The sequence below is a fragment of the Echinococcus granulosus genome (assembly GCF_000524195.1).
Source record: "Echinococcus granulosus chromosome Unknown EG_S00055, whole genome shotgun sequence".
Taxonomy (NCBI): domain Eukaryota; kingdom Metazoa; phylum Platyhelminthes; class Cestoda; order Cyclophyllidea; family Taeniidae; genus Echinococcus; species Echinococcus granulosus.
In genome coordinates, this window is record NW_020170435.1 from 275,907 (window position 1) to 290,039 (window position 14,133).

A 14,133-nucleotide genomic window follows, 5' to 3' on the forward strand; every position below is an offset into this window, starting at 1 on the left:
GCTGTTTTATTTTTCTAGAAGAAATTTGTGCGACGGATCAAAGGTGAGTGCACCGACACGACGTGTGTAAATAAGTTAAACATAAGAGCAGAAATTAGATCTCGGGATTTTGGGGTAAATAAAGGTAGCACCGTACTTTAGTAGGCCAGATTCAAGGCAGCAGATGACGAGAGAATACTAGTGTAAATTGCCATCAACACCTAATAACAAAACTAATTTAAGTAAACTTTGCCTAACCACAAAAAACACATTAAAGGTATTTTCTAAAAGAGTTCCTTCGACATAAGTAGCCATACTTTAATCAAGAGCCAAATGACGATGCTTGAACATAGAACTCACTGCAGCAAATAAGTAGAAAAAGACCAAAAACAGCTTTAAAAAAAAGCCAAAACCACAAATTAATACTTATGGTTAAGAAATATAACTTTAGGAAACGAATGAAAACGTAAGAACCTGGAGAGCAAGTTTAAGAGTATGGTGTAAAATTTCGATGATGTTAAGGGTTAGGCCGAGGTCTGCCAAAGGAATCAAGTCAAAAAATCAACAAAACAAGTAAATGCGCACCGTTAACAACCAAATTAAGTGGTTATCTATTGATCCCGAAGCGTTTTATTGACCTAAATACCTAGACACACTTCCCTTACAAGAGCGAAACTTGGTAACACAAAACAGTATTGACCTAAATTTCTGTTCGAATACGTTTTTTAAGTACAAATGAATGCATTACTTGCAGAATAATTCCCAAATTTAGTTAATAAATAGCCAAAACAGATCCCACCTTCAATAAGAACAAATCCGAAAACTCGCACGACGAAAGTGTGGCCTGTGGTGATGAGTTAAAAGAAACACGTAGGTTGTATGTGACAGAACAGCTATTTTAAAATAAGCGAAGAAAATATCGATAATTCTTAAGTTTTCATGGCAAATTTATTTTTGACTTTATTAATAATAGGATGCGTGTGCAGCAAGGGTTCCAGCTATCACATAAAATAGTACCGAGGCGCATAGTAATAAGCTGGAATCATATGTCCCTTTCAATCGTCGAACACTAGACAATAACTAAGCTTCTTTGTTTTACGTGCTTAGTGTTTTTTTTTGCATCTGATTTAACTTACGAGGAAAAATTTTTGCCGGTCAATCACGTCTGAGAGTTTCACCCTCCGTCCAATCCCACCTTTACGAGTTCTGTGATAGACCGGTTATCTCTTATTGCTAAGTAGATGAGAAAAAAAGATGGATTTCATTGCTAAAATGTGGGGCAAATTCAGAATTTTCTGCTTAATGCATCTATTTTAGCCTCCCCTATCTAGGTACTTTAAGGGCGCACGTGACTCAATTGACCTTAATGTAAGCTATGCATAAATCAAGGAATTTTTTGGTAAATAATCTTGAGGACTGGTTAAGGTTCTGTCTCGGGCTGACTTGATAAGGCAGTTTTATGCGGCAGAAAACCTCAATTTTCTAAATATCCGCATTATCCTTTTTCATTTATTCGTTCTTATTTACTTGGTTATTATTCTAGGGCAACAAACCCTTATAGATTCTTCATTTTGGATGTCACTCCTGCGCAGTCCCCTCATTTTATGTTTTTTTTCAAAAGCTCTTTAACCGAAAGGCATTAAAATGTACCAGCCAGAATCGAAAAATCGAGAAACGTTTGATATATGTAGTACGATAGTGGTTTATCCCTCGGTTTTGGTTAGGCTCCACTTTTGTACTTGGAGTTAGCTCTCTTGTACCTTGCTGGGTTGGCTGGCCTTCGGGCCATGCCAGTAGCCCAGACACACTCTCTGCCCTGAATAGATATTCTGCCCGAGTATTTTGTCTTATTTTGTCTTCAGGGAGTCTGGGGACGCTGCATATAAGCATACAAGCTAAATTTGCTTAATTTTGTCCAAATCAGACCATGCTGTTAGGACAGATGACTTATTAAGGCAGAGCCAAACGCTCTGGAAGTTAATTAGCACGGCCGAAAGGCCGTTCCGCTGGACGGAAGTAAGAGGGACCTCATTCAGTCAATCCCACATTTAAAAAACACAGTTAGCCTGTATGTATTGCATACTATGACTCCATATATCTGTTCTGTTCCGTTGCAAAAAATGAATGGCAGAAGCCGTTCAGTCACTTGCAACCTACACCTGCGTCTTAGTGAGGTGACTTCCCGATTACGCGCATCCTGTACGTCACTGACTAACCCTCCTTTTCGGCATGATTTTTCAGGAGCACGGTTAGTATCTTTAAGAGGTAGCACTCTTTCCAAGTCGAGACTTAATTAATACCGCCCTGAGCCTGTCATACTCATTGCGGCCTTAACTGAGAAGTCGTCTCTAGCAGGATTCGCTGGAGAGCAGTAGGTAGGAAAGAAATATATGAGTGATTAGGCTCTAGCTTATTCGGGTAGGTTTTTCATTCTTTGCATGTTGAACTTCCGTTCTAGTGGCATGCGTATAGCCTCCCAGACCTTCCATGGCATGCCTCATTTTGCCAAACATAGTCTTCCTTCTTCTTCAGAGAAATCTTAGAGTGCAAAATAATAACGCCTTTAGCTTATAAATAAATAAATCAGACATGTACTGTAATTACTCACAATTATCAAGTAGAACATCTCCTTTGCAAATGAAATTTACTTGGTTTCAGCTTATTTGGCCAAGAAAAGAATAATGTATATTATCTACGTGTAGAAGGGCGGAGAGCATTGAGCTACCTTTCTATTTCTAAGGAGTTAAATAGGGTTGCCAGGAGTTTCTCCTTGACCTGTCTGTTGTTGAAACAACCGCCTAGTACATCCAGCAGCAGACAAACCTACTCTGACAACCAGATCCGATGTCTGCAAAAGTCTCAAACTCGCTCAGACGTGTCCATAGTTCTCTTTTAGCTTCCTTAATAAAATGATCCCACAGAAACTTGTTCTCCCACCTTCAGTAGAAAAACTGAAGTAGCCTTGGACTTGGGTAACCTTAAACAAATTCGATTTAGGCGTCAATCGCCATCCATGCACTTTCCCTATTTAATGAGCTTAAATTATTGTTTGGCAAGAAAGTGCGGCCGCATTTATTTTCCACGCGTTTTGTCAGTGGGAAAAATACTTTCCTGTTTCGGTCATTTCCCATTCACAATTGCATCAGCGCCATTTAACGCTAAACAATGTAGGTTCTTCTAGTTACCCCTCTCTTCTCAGTGATTTTGGCTGTTAAAGGACTAGCGAAAGTAATTATTTAAAATAAGAGCTGTTTTTTGTTTTTGCAAATTTCAGCTTATTGAGTAAAAAGATTTATCGTTTAAATTATGCCATATGAATTCTACCAAGCCGTGATTGGCTAAACTCGAGTTTGATATCCGCTCACCCCAGGGACCACATCCCTAGGCAGGCTAGATTTTTGCTCTTTTCTGTAGAACCGTCTTTTGTTAATGTAATATTTGGGTCTAAAGGGAGGTGAAAGAAAGGTCTTAAAAGCCGAGCAGAAGGTGGGACGCTATCGAAAAGGGGGAAGGACTTTGGTTAGAATGATGTCGTTAAGACGGAAATCTTTCGGCGGATCCAAACTAAGGATCGGCTCACCAGCGTCATTCCAAAAAGGCGATTTGACTCGATCACCACGTCGTCGTCGAAATGCCATAACACGAAAAGCATTGTTTAAGTAGTCTCTCAATTTACCCTGAGAGAATTCAATGCCGGGGAGGACGTTATCACCCTTGCTAAACTGCATCATTGCTTGCCTTAGGACCGCTTTCATAACGACTGGGTCGATTGGCCGTTTCTGTCTTGATCCACTGTAGTTGTGGCTCACTAGGTAACGCAGACTGAAGAGAGATTGAAGCAGACAGAGACACAGTCTTGCAGCGGGACGTTTTTGCTCTCGCCCCACCATGTAGACACATTTCTTGTACGCCCACACTGGTAGTCGCACTTTCGCCTCTCCACCAACAAACATCTCCCTCGGTTCGTTGGGATTCAAGATCACCACAGCTCTATCTCTCTCTGTAAGGGTGTTGGTGTGTGTCCAGGAGGGTTTAAAACCACCTGCCGAGGCTGCAACTGCTTCCAACTGCAAAATATCATCAAAAGCCGGATCATGGTTAATTTTTCCATCTGGATGGGGTTTATGAAAGAGGAACAGGGGTGATGAGTCACGTGTAGGCGAGAGATTAAGACTATTTGGTGAGGTGATCAACTCCGAGGTCGTCTCACCGATAGCCGGTTGACTAAAAGTTGGCCGAGGGCTTCCGAGATCACCGATGAGGTCAATTTTTGATGGACGCGAGCGGGAATGAGTGGCAAGATCCAGTGGCTTCTCCTACATGAGAACAAGAAAGTGAGGGCAGGGGGAGTGGGTAGGATTGCCTTAGCTACACCTGCCAAGTGAGGTACGTGGGATGTATCTGGGAATTCGGACATACACAGAGCGTGGCTTCAGATTTCTCCCATTGCAAGTAAGTTCGTGCGTGTGTATTAATATGTGTGTATGTGTGTGTATATGCATAATGAACGATCAGGACGCTGGGCTAATTATTCCCACGACCGACTTTCAAAGAGAGGAAGACCGTAGGCGGAGCGAAGGAAGAGGAAGACCGCGGGGCACGGGAGTGGGACGAGAGGAGGCAAAAGTGATGGTAGAAAACGCCCAATGCATGGCCTTTAGGGGGGCATGGAATCGTGACTTTGTGAGTGTTGCGCGTCTTATTTATTGCTGCCGTGAAGAGAGCTTATTTTCACGTCAATGCCTGTGTGAAAATGCCTACCGAGTAGAAAAGTGCCTTTATCATCTCCTCTCTTCCATTACTGGCACTTATTCGTTCTGACTAAGGTAAATTTCTCTTTTTTTAACCAAAAAATAATGCCTTCTCATTAAATAAATGGCTTTCACTCACCACCTGGAACAAAGAGTTCGCACTTGGTTGACAGACCGCTCCTTAATTTTACGGTATTCTTTGAGAAATGACTATGAAGTTTAAGAAGTTTCGTACCTCAGTCGAGACTTTTTGACATCCTCAAGTAACGATACTATTCTACATTCATTTTCATGATGCATAGGATAGGCAAAAACATCTGTCACACATTCGTGACGCGGAGGCAGATAAAATATTCTAGACTTGACACTTTCCTTAAGTGGATGTATGACATCCAGTTTGAAAAAATAAATTCACCGCATGGATCTTTTTGTTAAAGTAGGAAGAAAACGTTTGATCAATTCCACCCTTTGAATAAGCAGATGATTCGTTTCTTGTAGGGAATATTGTCACCATCTTGGATGTCTTGCCAGTCCATTCATGACATTTCTGCTGACACCTCATTAGTCTGTTTAAACATTCATAACTGGGTGTCACACGGACGCGTCCACATTATAACTTTCGGGAAAGAAACGACCTAAATAAATTTTATTCGTTTTCCTTTTTATCAGGAAAAGTTTGGACCAGATTAGGTTGAAAGCAAATGTTTGTATTTACATGATATTTTGCTCTTGAATTTTAAAGAAATGCAGCTCCAGGGGCCTTTACTTTTATCCTACAAGCATTTCCCATCTGTCTACTGTCTGGTTCACATGTGATCATGTGGCTGTGTTACGCAAATGTCAAGGAAAAGTGATCGTCATCACTCAGAGCCTGAAGACCCATCAGAAGGGGAATAAGAAAGGTGGTAAGAAGGATGAGGCAATATCTTCTTCCATCTCATGCCCGTCTATCTCATCCTGAAGCTGGGTAATCCTTCTGGTTGTAATGAGTAGTGAGGCCTTGCAATGTCTTTTAAAATAAGTAGAGGACTTCCTCCTGAATGCCTGACTGACTGACTGAAGGAACTCAAAACCTTAAGCCACACTAAGCTCTCCTGAAGAAAAAGTTTTCTTGCTAGTCATTAGGTATGTCCTGGCCTATCACAATGAGCACACGTGCACACAACTTGCAAATTGGTATGGGTTAGGCGGTCCATAAAAGAGTGGACCAGTTGGCCATTTCATCTTGTTAACGACATAAGATACTTCCTAAATGTAATGGACTTGTGAGTGAAGCGGTAGTAGAACTACGGATGGGTGCATTTAACCCTCGGACCTCCTTCTATTCAACGTGAAGGCTTCAAAACTTTGTGACCGCGATAAACTAGGGGACGTAAATGAGGCAAGCTCGAGTCACCTCCTTCAGGTTTGACCGACATTCCAGATGGGTTGAAAAGAAGAGAAGAGTAGGAGGGGGATCAAAAGAAAATGCCTAACCGATAGATTAGCAACACATCCACCTAAATTCTTATGATGAGCGCCTCCATACAAAGCGTCAGAATTCTCATCAAGTACCAAGAACTGTCAGTCATTTCTTTTGGTGGAAACTAAAGCATATTTTTGCCATCCGTATGTATCATCTGGTTTTTTATAAAGAAACAAGTGGTTTCTATTTATTCTGCCTTTATTCGAGAATATGACTAAAAAACATATATGTCACGATACGTACGGCAAAATGAGCCTTTAAAAATATATTTTGACATCTTTGTGGAAATTTCTCCCATTTTCGTAAACCAGGAAAAATCGTCTTATATGTACCTTTTTCTCGAATCACTTACGTCCCCGTTGCCATACCAACCAAGTGGACCGACTTTAACTCGCAAATTTCTATTTTTTCCATATTTAATTATAAACTGTAAATCTCATTACTAACTAATGTGAGTACTGGCAAAAGTAGTTCGTTCAAGGTGGTATTTTGACATTGTGGTGATTAATTACTTGGAAACATTTCTTCCAACTGCAGTCGACTTCAACTCTGCAGCAATTACTTATGGCACAATCCTTCATTACTCGAGCAAAAAGTTCAAATCCGTCAAAAGTACCCACAAACTTCTAATTCTAGGGCTCACCTGTTGTTGAATGGTGGTCCGCCCAATCACCTGTTGCAGTGGAGCCAAATTCGGTGGCAGTGGAAGTTGCCTGTTCTCCAGACTGTTTAGGAAGTAGGAGACGTACAAGTCGAGTGGACTCTGATTGCTTGGATCTGAATGCTTCGACAACACTGGTCCGGCCTCCTTCTTCTGACAGACATCGCATTGACAAGGAACAACGACCCATGATGCTTTAGACTTTGTTTGATTTGTTGACATCATGGCATATTTCAACGAACTGCTCGAACCCCTCTCCTTCGAGCTCCACCTGCGTTTCCAAGGAGTTTTACTGTCTGAAAGACCCAGAGGTAAGGGCTGTTGTGGTTGGTGGAGGGGTGGGTTGAGGTGAGGCGACGAGTTAACTAGCATCATGCTACTCAACTGGAGGATCGCACTAGCAAGTTCTTGTTGACTCTTTTGCACACAGAAGAGTTGCCATTTCAGCTGTAATAGTTGAGAAGGAAATTGTGGGGCCAAATCATTTGGAATCCCGAGTAATTCTGCCGTTGGTATTGGAGGAGCAGGTGGAGGAGGACGAAGAAGGACTGATGGTAGTGGTGGTGGTGGGGGCGGCGGGGGTAGAGGAAGGTCTTTGATAATATTCTCGATTTGCATGGCAAAAAATGTGTGCTATTATGTGCCAGTTGGCTTTTATACTAGCACACACATGCATACGCACTGTCGCACCAACACGCACACAGAAAGTGGGCAACCAATAAGAAATCGCTGCCCCTCTTCCCTAACTCTCTCTACCCTTTATTTTTACCACCCCACACTCCCCTTCTATTAATCTGTAATTAACACGTTACATGCATGCGACGTCACGCTTTTCTCATCTAAGCCCACGTCACATATACGTGACGGGTGAGTTGTCTCAACGTATTCTCCTCCGACGCCATAGTATGAGAAGTGGCAAGGTAAGACTTTTGACTCGACCGTTGATAGCACCTCTCAATCTTTGTCTGAATGTGTGAGTTAGTATTGTGTGGGCACGCTTAAAGCGGACACATGGGAAATTGGACCACATCCCTATTATTTTGCTAACACCGTCTCGACATTTGTGGCAGATGCATTGACTTAAAACGTCTGTCGTCAGCATTCAGTCGGCACAGTTTCAACGGTCCGCATTTAACCCCATCCTTGGCGGAGTCTAGAGAACAATTTAAACAGTGGGACTCAAAAATTTAGAAATATGAGAGTATATTTGAGTTTTTAACATTATTTTAACCTTAATTAATTTATTTATGGTAGGATTAGTTGTTAGCAGATAGCACAAACTTATAAGAACTTGTGTCACGTATATGTGACACTATGGGTACACTAGTGAACTATCAAAGTAATCATGATATCCTCCAATTTTTGGCAAATTTATACCTTTTTGTCCATTTCTGAGCAAAAAATTAACCTTACTCCTTTAAGCAACCAATTGAAAAGACATATTTTGCATGTGTAGAAATGACCGTTTGTCAAACAATCGGTCAGTAAATGGAAACACCACTTTAGGTGAGAAAAAAGGAAAGATGTTGGTGCCGATTTTAAGCAAACTTGGGCTAATTATCCATATCAATAATTAGTATACTTTACGTTTTATAATTGTTTCAAGCGGGCGCATTCGTGTCACACCTATTTCCCCCCCGCTTCCCCCTCCTTCCACACACACTGCCTTTCAGGTCTGTCTTTTGTGGCAGAGCGACTAATTATGCAATTTACCTTCTGCCACTTTTGCCGACAAACGCGCTCATCATCTCTGGGGCCTCATTAGACAATGTCCACACTTATTTCGGTATGCACCATGTTAATTGCTCTGGTAAATCGCGCCCACTGATCCGCGCCTTTGATCTCCTGTCATCTGTTGCCTTGTCTTGGGGTTTTGTTTGATTTAAATGGAATGTCTGCTGTCTAAACCTTTAACAAATCGCTTGCATGGGGGATAGGTTTTACCTTTTTGCGATATCCCTCTCAATTTTATCCTGTTTCGGGGCGGAGGGGGTTATTTGACAGTGTGGCATACACTGACAATTTATCCAGGTTGGGAAGGGTTTAAGGAGGTCTTAAGGCTGTGAAGATGGCTAGAGATCACTCTTTCACATCTAAAAATCTTATTTCTAAGTAGTATATTTGTAAATGGTCATGGGATGCGAATCCGGTGGAACTGTGCGCTACTAGCTATCACGTCTGGACGTCGCCGAAGGATGACGAGAGAGGAAGAGGCACAAAAGCCTTCAACTTTGGTGAACAGCCCATCCTCATGTTTCTCTTTTTGACTTACAAGTGGTCTTAATTGCTAGGGGATATGCTCCTTCCTCTCGTCCCCATATGTCCCAAATGATGGACCGAAAGGTCAACAGTGAGAGGAGGAGGAATGATCACTGAATGTAGTATCTTGTCATAAGAATTAGGTGCTGGCGTATGGAAAGCACTCGAAGAAGAGCATCTAGCCGCCCTGACGAGTTTTGAATCGGTGTCTCCGAGTTAGCAAGATGCAGGGATTAGATCTGGATCAACTGCCTCCTCACCTCGACGGAATATCCGTGCACGACCTACGTTTCTGACTCGTAGGTAATTTCACAGCTAGCTTCAAAAGTTTGCTTACAAGATTGATCACGAAGATTACCTTGAAAGACATTAAAAATTGCGTAGACCTCTAAAAAGAAGAACGAGTAAGTGCAAAATCAAGGCGAATGGATGCCGTCAAACCACATGTCAGGCATTCTTCTCACCAGGTTTCATTTACTATGGGAGTGTCAAATTTTGGTGCCACCGGGAGGTGCGCAAAGGAGTGAGCCTCACTCGATCCTCCTCTCGATCTTCCTTGCCGTCAATTGAGATCAAAAGGAACGTCGGTTTTCGTGGGTAATAGAAACCCTGACGGTACCCAAGCACCTGCCCATCTATCTGTCTCTCTACCCATCCAGCCTGTCCATTCATTGAATTTTTAAGAAATCATCAGTTTGTTGGCTCTCCCTTTTTTGAGCATCCTCAAGTTAGTCTCTTAATATGAGCTAGTCATTTGAACATATTAATTACTGTCTAAAATAAGGCAAATTGACTTACTGATATCAGTGCAGTGATGGTAATGGTCGTGGCAGTGGCGGTGGCGGTGACGGTGCGAGTATGGATGCAGAAGCGCATTTTCAAGTAATGCGTGTGTCTTTGAAGTGTGTGGAAATGCCGACGTGATTAGGCGCCTTCACGTCTTGATTCCTCACCCCAACCCGCACCTCACTTCTGCCTTCCCTTTAAACGCCACACTCATATCCTCCCACAAACCAACACATGTATGGTAACACAGACAGCTAATGGCCGGCCATGGCAACTAATCAGGAATGGTAAATGCTGGAAGCCATTTTTTGACTCCTTTGTTTAAAAACGTGATAAGAAGATGATTAAACTGGGGGGAAGTGGGGTAAAGAATCCTTTTTCAAGGCTCACCTTCAGTTCTCTTTTAGCCTGGCATGAGGTCCTCTATGTGTTTAAATAGGAAAGAATACGACAAGCTGCTGAATTGGCTACATTCTTCAGGATTGGATGGCGCATTGAAATATTTTATCGAGGAGGATATCCCTTGAGGACGAATTTGAGTTAATGAAGCTGTGCCTTGACCCATAATTTGTTGCAATGGCAAGCAAAATATTTGATGTAGCTTTGTGACTCCTTCCATAGTCGGCTCCGTCGACTCGACTAGAATGCTGACCGCCCTTCAAGGCGGGAGATAGATGGAAAACTAGGGTAGTGAAGATGGAAAAACCTTGCATGGATAGTTCTTTGTCAAACGCCATTAGTAGGGCAGTCAGTATGTTGCAGGAACACGAAAAATGGTGGTTCTGAAAAAGGCAATTATTCGAAGAGGTCGTTTTTTTCTTGTTTATGTGATTTTGTGTTTGCTAAGCTCGTCTTCAAGGCTAGGATGGAGGAGCGGGGGAATACCGCCTCAAAGGCTGCTAAACTAGCTGTCCCTTTAATCGCATCCCGTCCCGACGATAATTACTTACTCCTTTCAGACGGTGAATCATCGTCACGAGGCAAGAATGACTGGTAGCTGTCACAAATGAACTGACATTTGTGATAGGGCTTAAAGCGTGAGGTTACATTTTAATAGGGTTCTGCGACTTAATAGGAAATAAGTAGCATTTTCCGGGGGATAGAGAAAGACGTCTATAGGGGAGATTTACACCAAATTTACCACTTTTAAACGATAAGACTTGACTTCTGACTAGTTTGACAACATTTAAAACGGTAATAGTAAGATACCTCTTTGACCGTTTACTGGTTTGGGAACTTACTCTCAGCCTCGCGTAACCTATCGGAAACGTCGGCTCCGATTGGTTAAATTTTGAAGGTTATTTAGAGGTCAGGTCAGATTTTCATATCATAAAATACCCCCCACTTTACAGAGCTTCTAGAAGCATCTGTCTCCTTTCTAGAATAAGCGTAACAAGAAGACCATGCAGATCCTTCACTGTTTACATAAGGTTTTTTCTTTAGAGGTGAAGACAACATCCATTTCTCTGTCATACCTTCCTCTTTCTCCCTTTGGTTTCTCACCTGTCTCTTGTCTATGGTTTATGGTCGACGGTTTGTTCCACCTCTGACCATGAATCTCGTGATTGGACAACGTAGAGGTCATTCAGCGCCTCCTGAAGACTATTTGTTAGCAGGATACGGAAGAGGGGTAGGTGGGATATGATGAGGGCACACACCTTCCCATCTCATCGTCAAGTGCTTTGCGGTGTGAGTTTTGAAGTAGTGTATGTTACCATGCCTGAAGGAGATGGGGGCTTTCTTCCCTTGATTAATTCATTTTGCCATCCCAGTTGCTTCTGATCACGAGGATGGAAATAATGGTGTTTCACTTGAGTCCCCTGATTCACCTCTAGTCCACCAATCGCTTTGAAATACACCTGTGAACTTGTGAGGGTCTGAAGTATGCCAGGTGATAACCAACGATCTACTTGTCATCCACTTATCTCGAGAGTTCGATAGGCACTCCTTGGCACAAGGTATCAAATAACCCAAAGCTTTGCATTTTTACAAGGTACTTGAAAGTCCTCGAAGTTTATTTTCCCCTTAAATGCGTCGTACCGTGTGACGACCAAGTACTTGACTTCCATTATCACTTCTCATAACCTTCATTTGATATTACTTTCCTGTGGATAGAGAGGGGCTCTTCCCTACAAGTGATGCACAAATCTTTAAGTGATTCACCAATAGAATCCACTTGTTTAAAAGAAGTGCAGACGGTGCTTTCCACCCCCCAGCCTTTTGGGTCCACGCTGCAAATGCGTTTGGAAGCCTCCGTGTCTCTGCATCTGTGGAAGTAGACAAGGCGGAGTGAACTTTCTCGAGGTTATGGAGACCACCACAAGATGTGTCGACAGGTTACAACCAGTCTGGGGGGGAGAAGGGGGGGGAGGTCTACTGTAAACCGCCTCAACTCCTGGTCATTTGACAGCCGTCTTCATTCCTGCTAAAATCTTTTGCTCTCCCAAATTCTACGTGTTACCTACACTTTACAAAATCACAAAGGCGAACTCATTCACCAACAGACGAGGAGAAAAAAGTCACAAACCCTGCAGCGAGCCCCATTTCCCCGTGTGTGTTAAGAAATACATGTATGATGGCTATAAAACCGACAACACGTCTATCTCTCCCTATCTAATCCTCTCATTTTCTCACTCAACCGCAAACATTAAACCAAAGGGGAATTCAAATGCCTCGGTGACGTAGCTCTGGCTATTTTGACACAAAAGACTTGTTATCTTTAAGTGAATTATAAACCACTAGCCTCCCTCCACTCACGCGACTTCCCCCTTCCGTTCCTTCCCTTTATATCACCGTGTTGTTGGCAGGTTAGCTCTGGAAAAGGCCTGAAGAGCTTGGAAGCCTTTAAACAACCAAACGTGGCGTTTTCCTTACCTGCCCGTCACTCGTGTCAACGGCGCCATGTGATGGGGCCAGTTAGTAGCGATCCATTCCCCTGGTTGTCACATCCAATAGATGTAGAAGTAGATGTCTTGTCGCGTATGCGCATCCAAGTCGCCATACACATAAATTCTGTCAGTTTTAAAAATAACTACCAAGAGATTATACTACTGAATTACCAATGTCCCTTCAAAATTAATGTGTTTATGTCTGGGAGAGACGTGATCAAACACGAAACGTTGCCTTATTTCGGAATGTTCACCACTAACCACTTTTGCATTTCCTCTTCCCTTCTTCAAAAAAAAGAAATACCCAAAAACGAACTTGTGTGGTCGTAATAAAGCGGTCGTGTGGGTGTGTTTGTGTCACCTACTGTAACTACCGTCAGTTACGGTGGTTTGGCCATTTCAAAACAGTAAAATCACTACTGCCTCGACAGTAACAAGTTTCTCAAATTGCTTTCTTAAGAAAAGAAAAATAAGGGAGAATTTTTCCCCAATTCAAACGGAATGCATGATTACGCGCCCTGGTTTAGAGAATGGAAAAACAAGGCAAGCAACACACCTTGTACAAACAAACTGTTTGGGTACAGTAAAACAAAAACAGGGGACTGCAATCCCACCTTTAACGAACCATCACCTCACCCCTGGCCTCCCACTTACATTTCAAAATCAGCCTGAGGAGCGTCAAACCCTTCACCCCCCCCCTTCCCCCCCCAACCCCTCCGGATGTCCGTTTTGGCATCCCTTCTGGATGGAATTCAGTCGTGTTTTATCTTTGGTGTTTTTTTTTGTTACTTGGGTGACAAAGGCGGAAGGAATGAGTACTGGTGCCACCGAATGGGGTAGATCCTACCTCTACTGGATGTTGAAGCTGATGCTACTGACAATGATGGCCAGCAACAGTTGTTTAAGTAATTCATGGTTTAAACCATTTTACGAGCGGCGTTACGACTTTTAAATGTAAAAGCACGGAGAGGCGTGAATGCTTCAATATTCCTACATCTCGTCAATTCTAAAATTACTCGACCCGAACAAAATAGCCAACAACTGACGATGATGAATCCACCCGACCGCGAACTCCCAGGCCTCCTCCCTCATCCTCCCCCCCAAACTCCGCTATTTTACTGTCAGTGCAGTTGTAACCGAGGCTGAACCATAACTTGTATGACTCAGAAAAGCGGGGAAAACCAAAAGTTGAGCTGAGCGGTGGTAGTTCAGGCAGTCGGTCTCGGTACCGACGCCACGGCAACTATCGCGAGGTCACCACGTCAAAGAGCTGGTTTTGTAGTCATGTCATTTGTGGAGGAAATGTCCTCAAATCTTAAAGCTATTTCCGTTTCTGGTACACCC

At 42.7% G+C, this 14,133-nt stretch overlaps 1 protein-coding gene across 1 annotated transcript; it reads right to left on the reverse strand. All coding sequences in view use genetic code 11, as the record gives it.

The window, feature by feature from the left end:
• Positions 1-3,473: 3,473 nt before the first annotated feature.
• Positions 3,474-7,474, reverse strand: EGR_06345 (hypothetical protein; the record flags this gene model as incomplete). Its single annotated transcript, XM_024495594.1, has 2 exons — positions 3,474-4,295; positions 6,839-7,474. 2 exons carry the CDS (start codon positions 7,472-7,474, stop codon positions 3,474-3,476), a joined length of 1,458 nt encoding a protein of 485 aa, XP_024349992.1.
• Between the last annotated feature and the right edge of the window lie 6,659 nt (positions 7,475-14,133).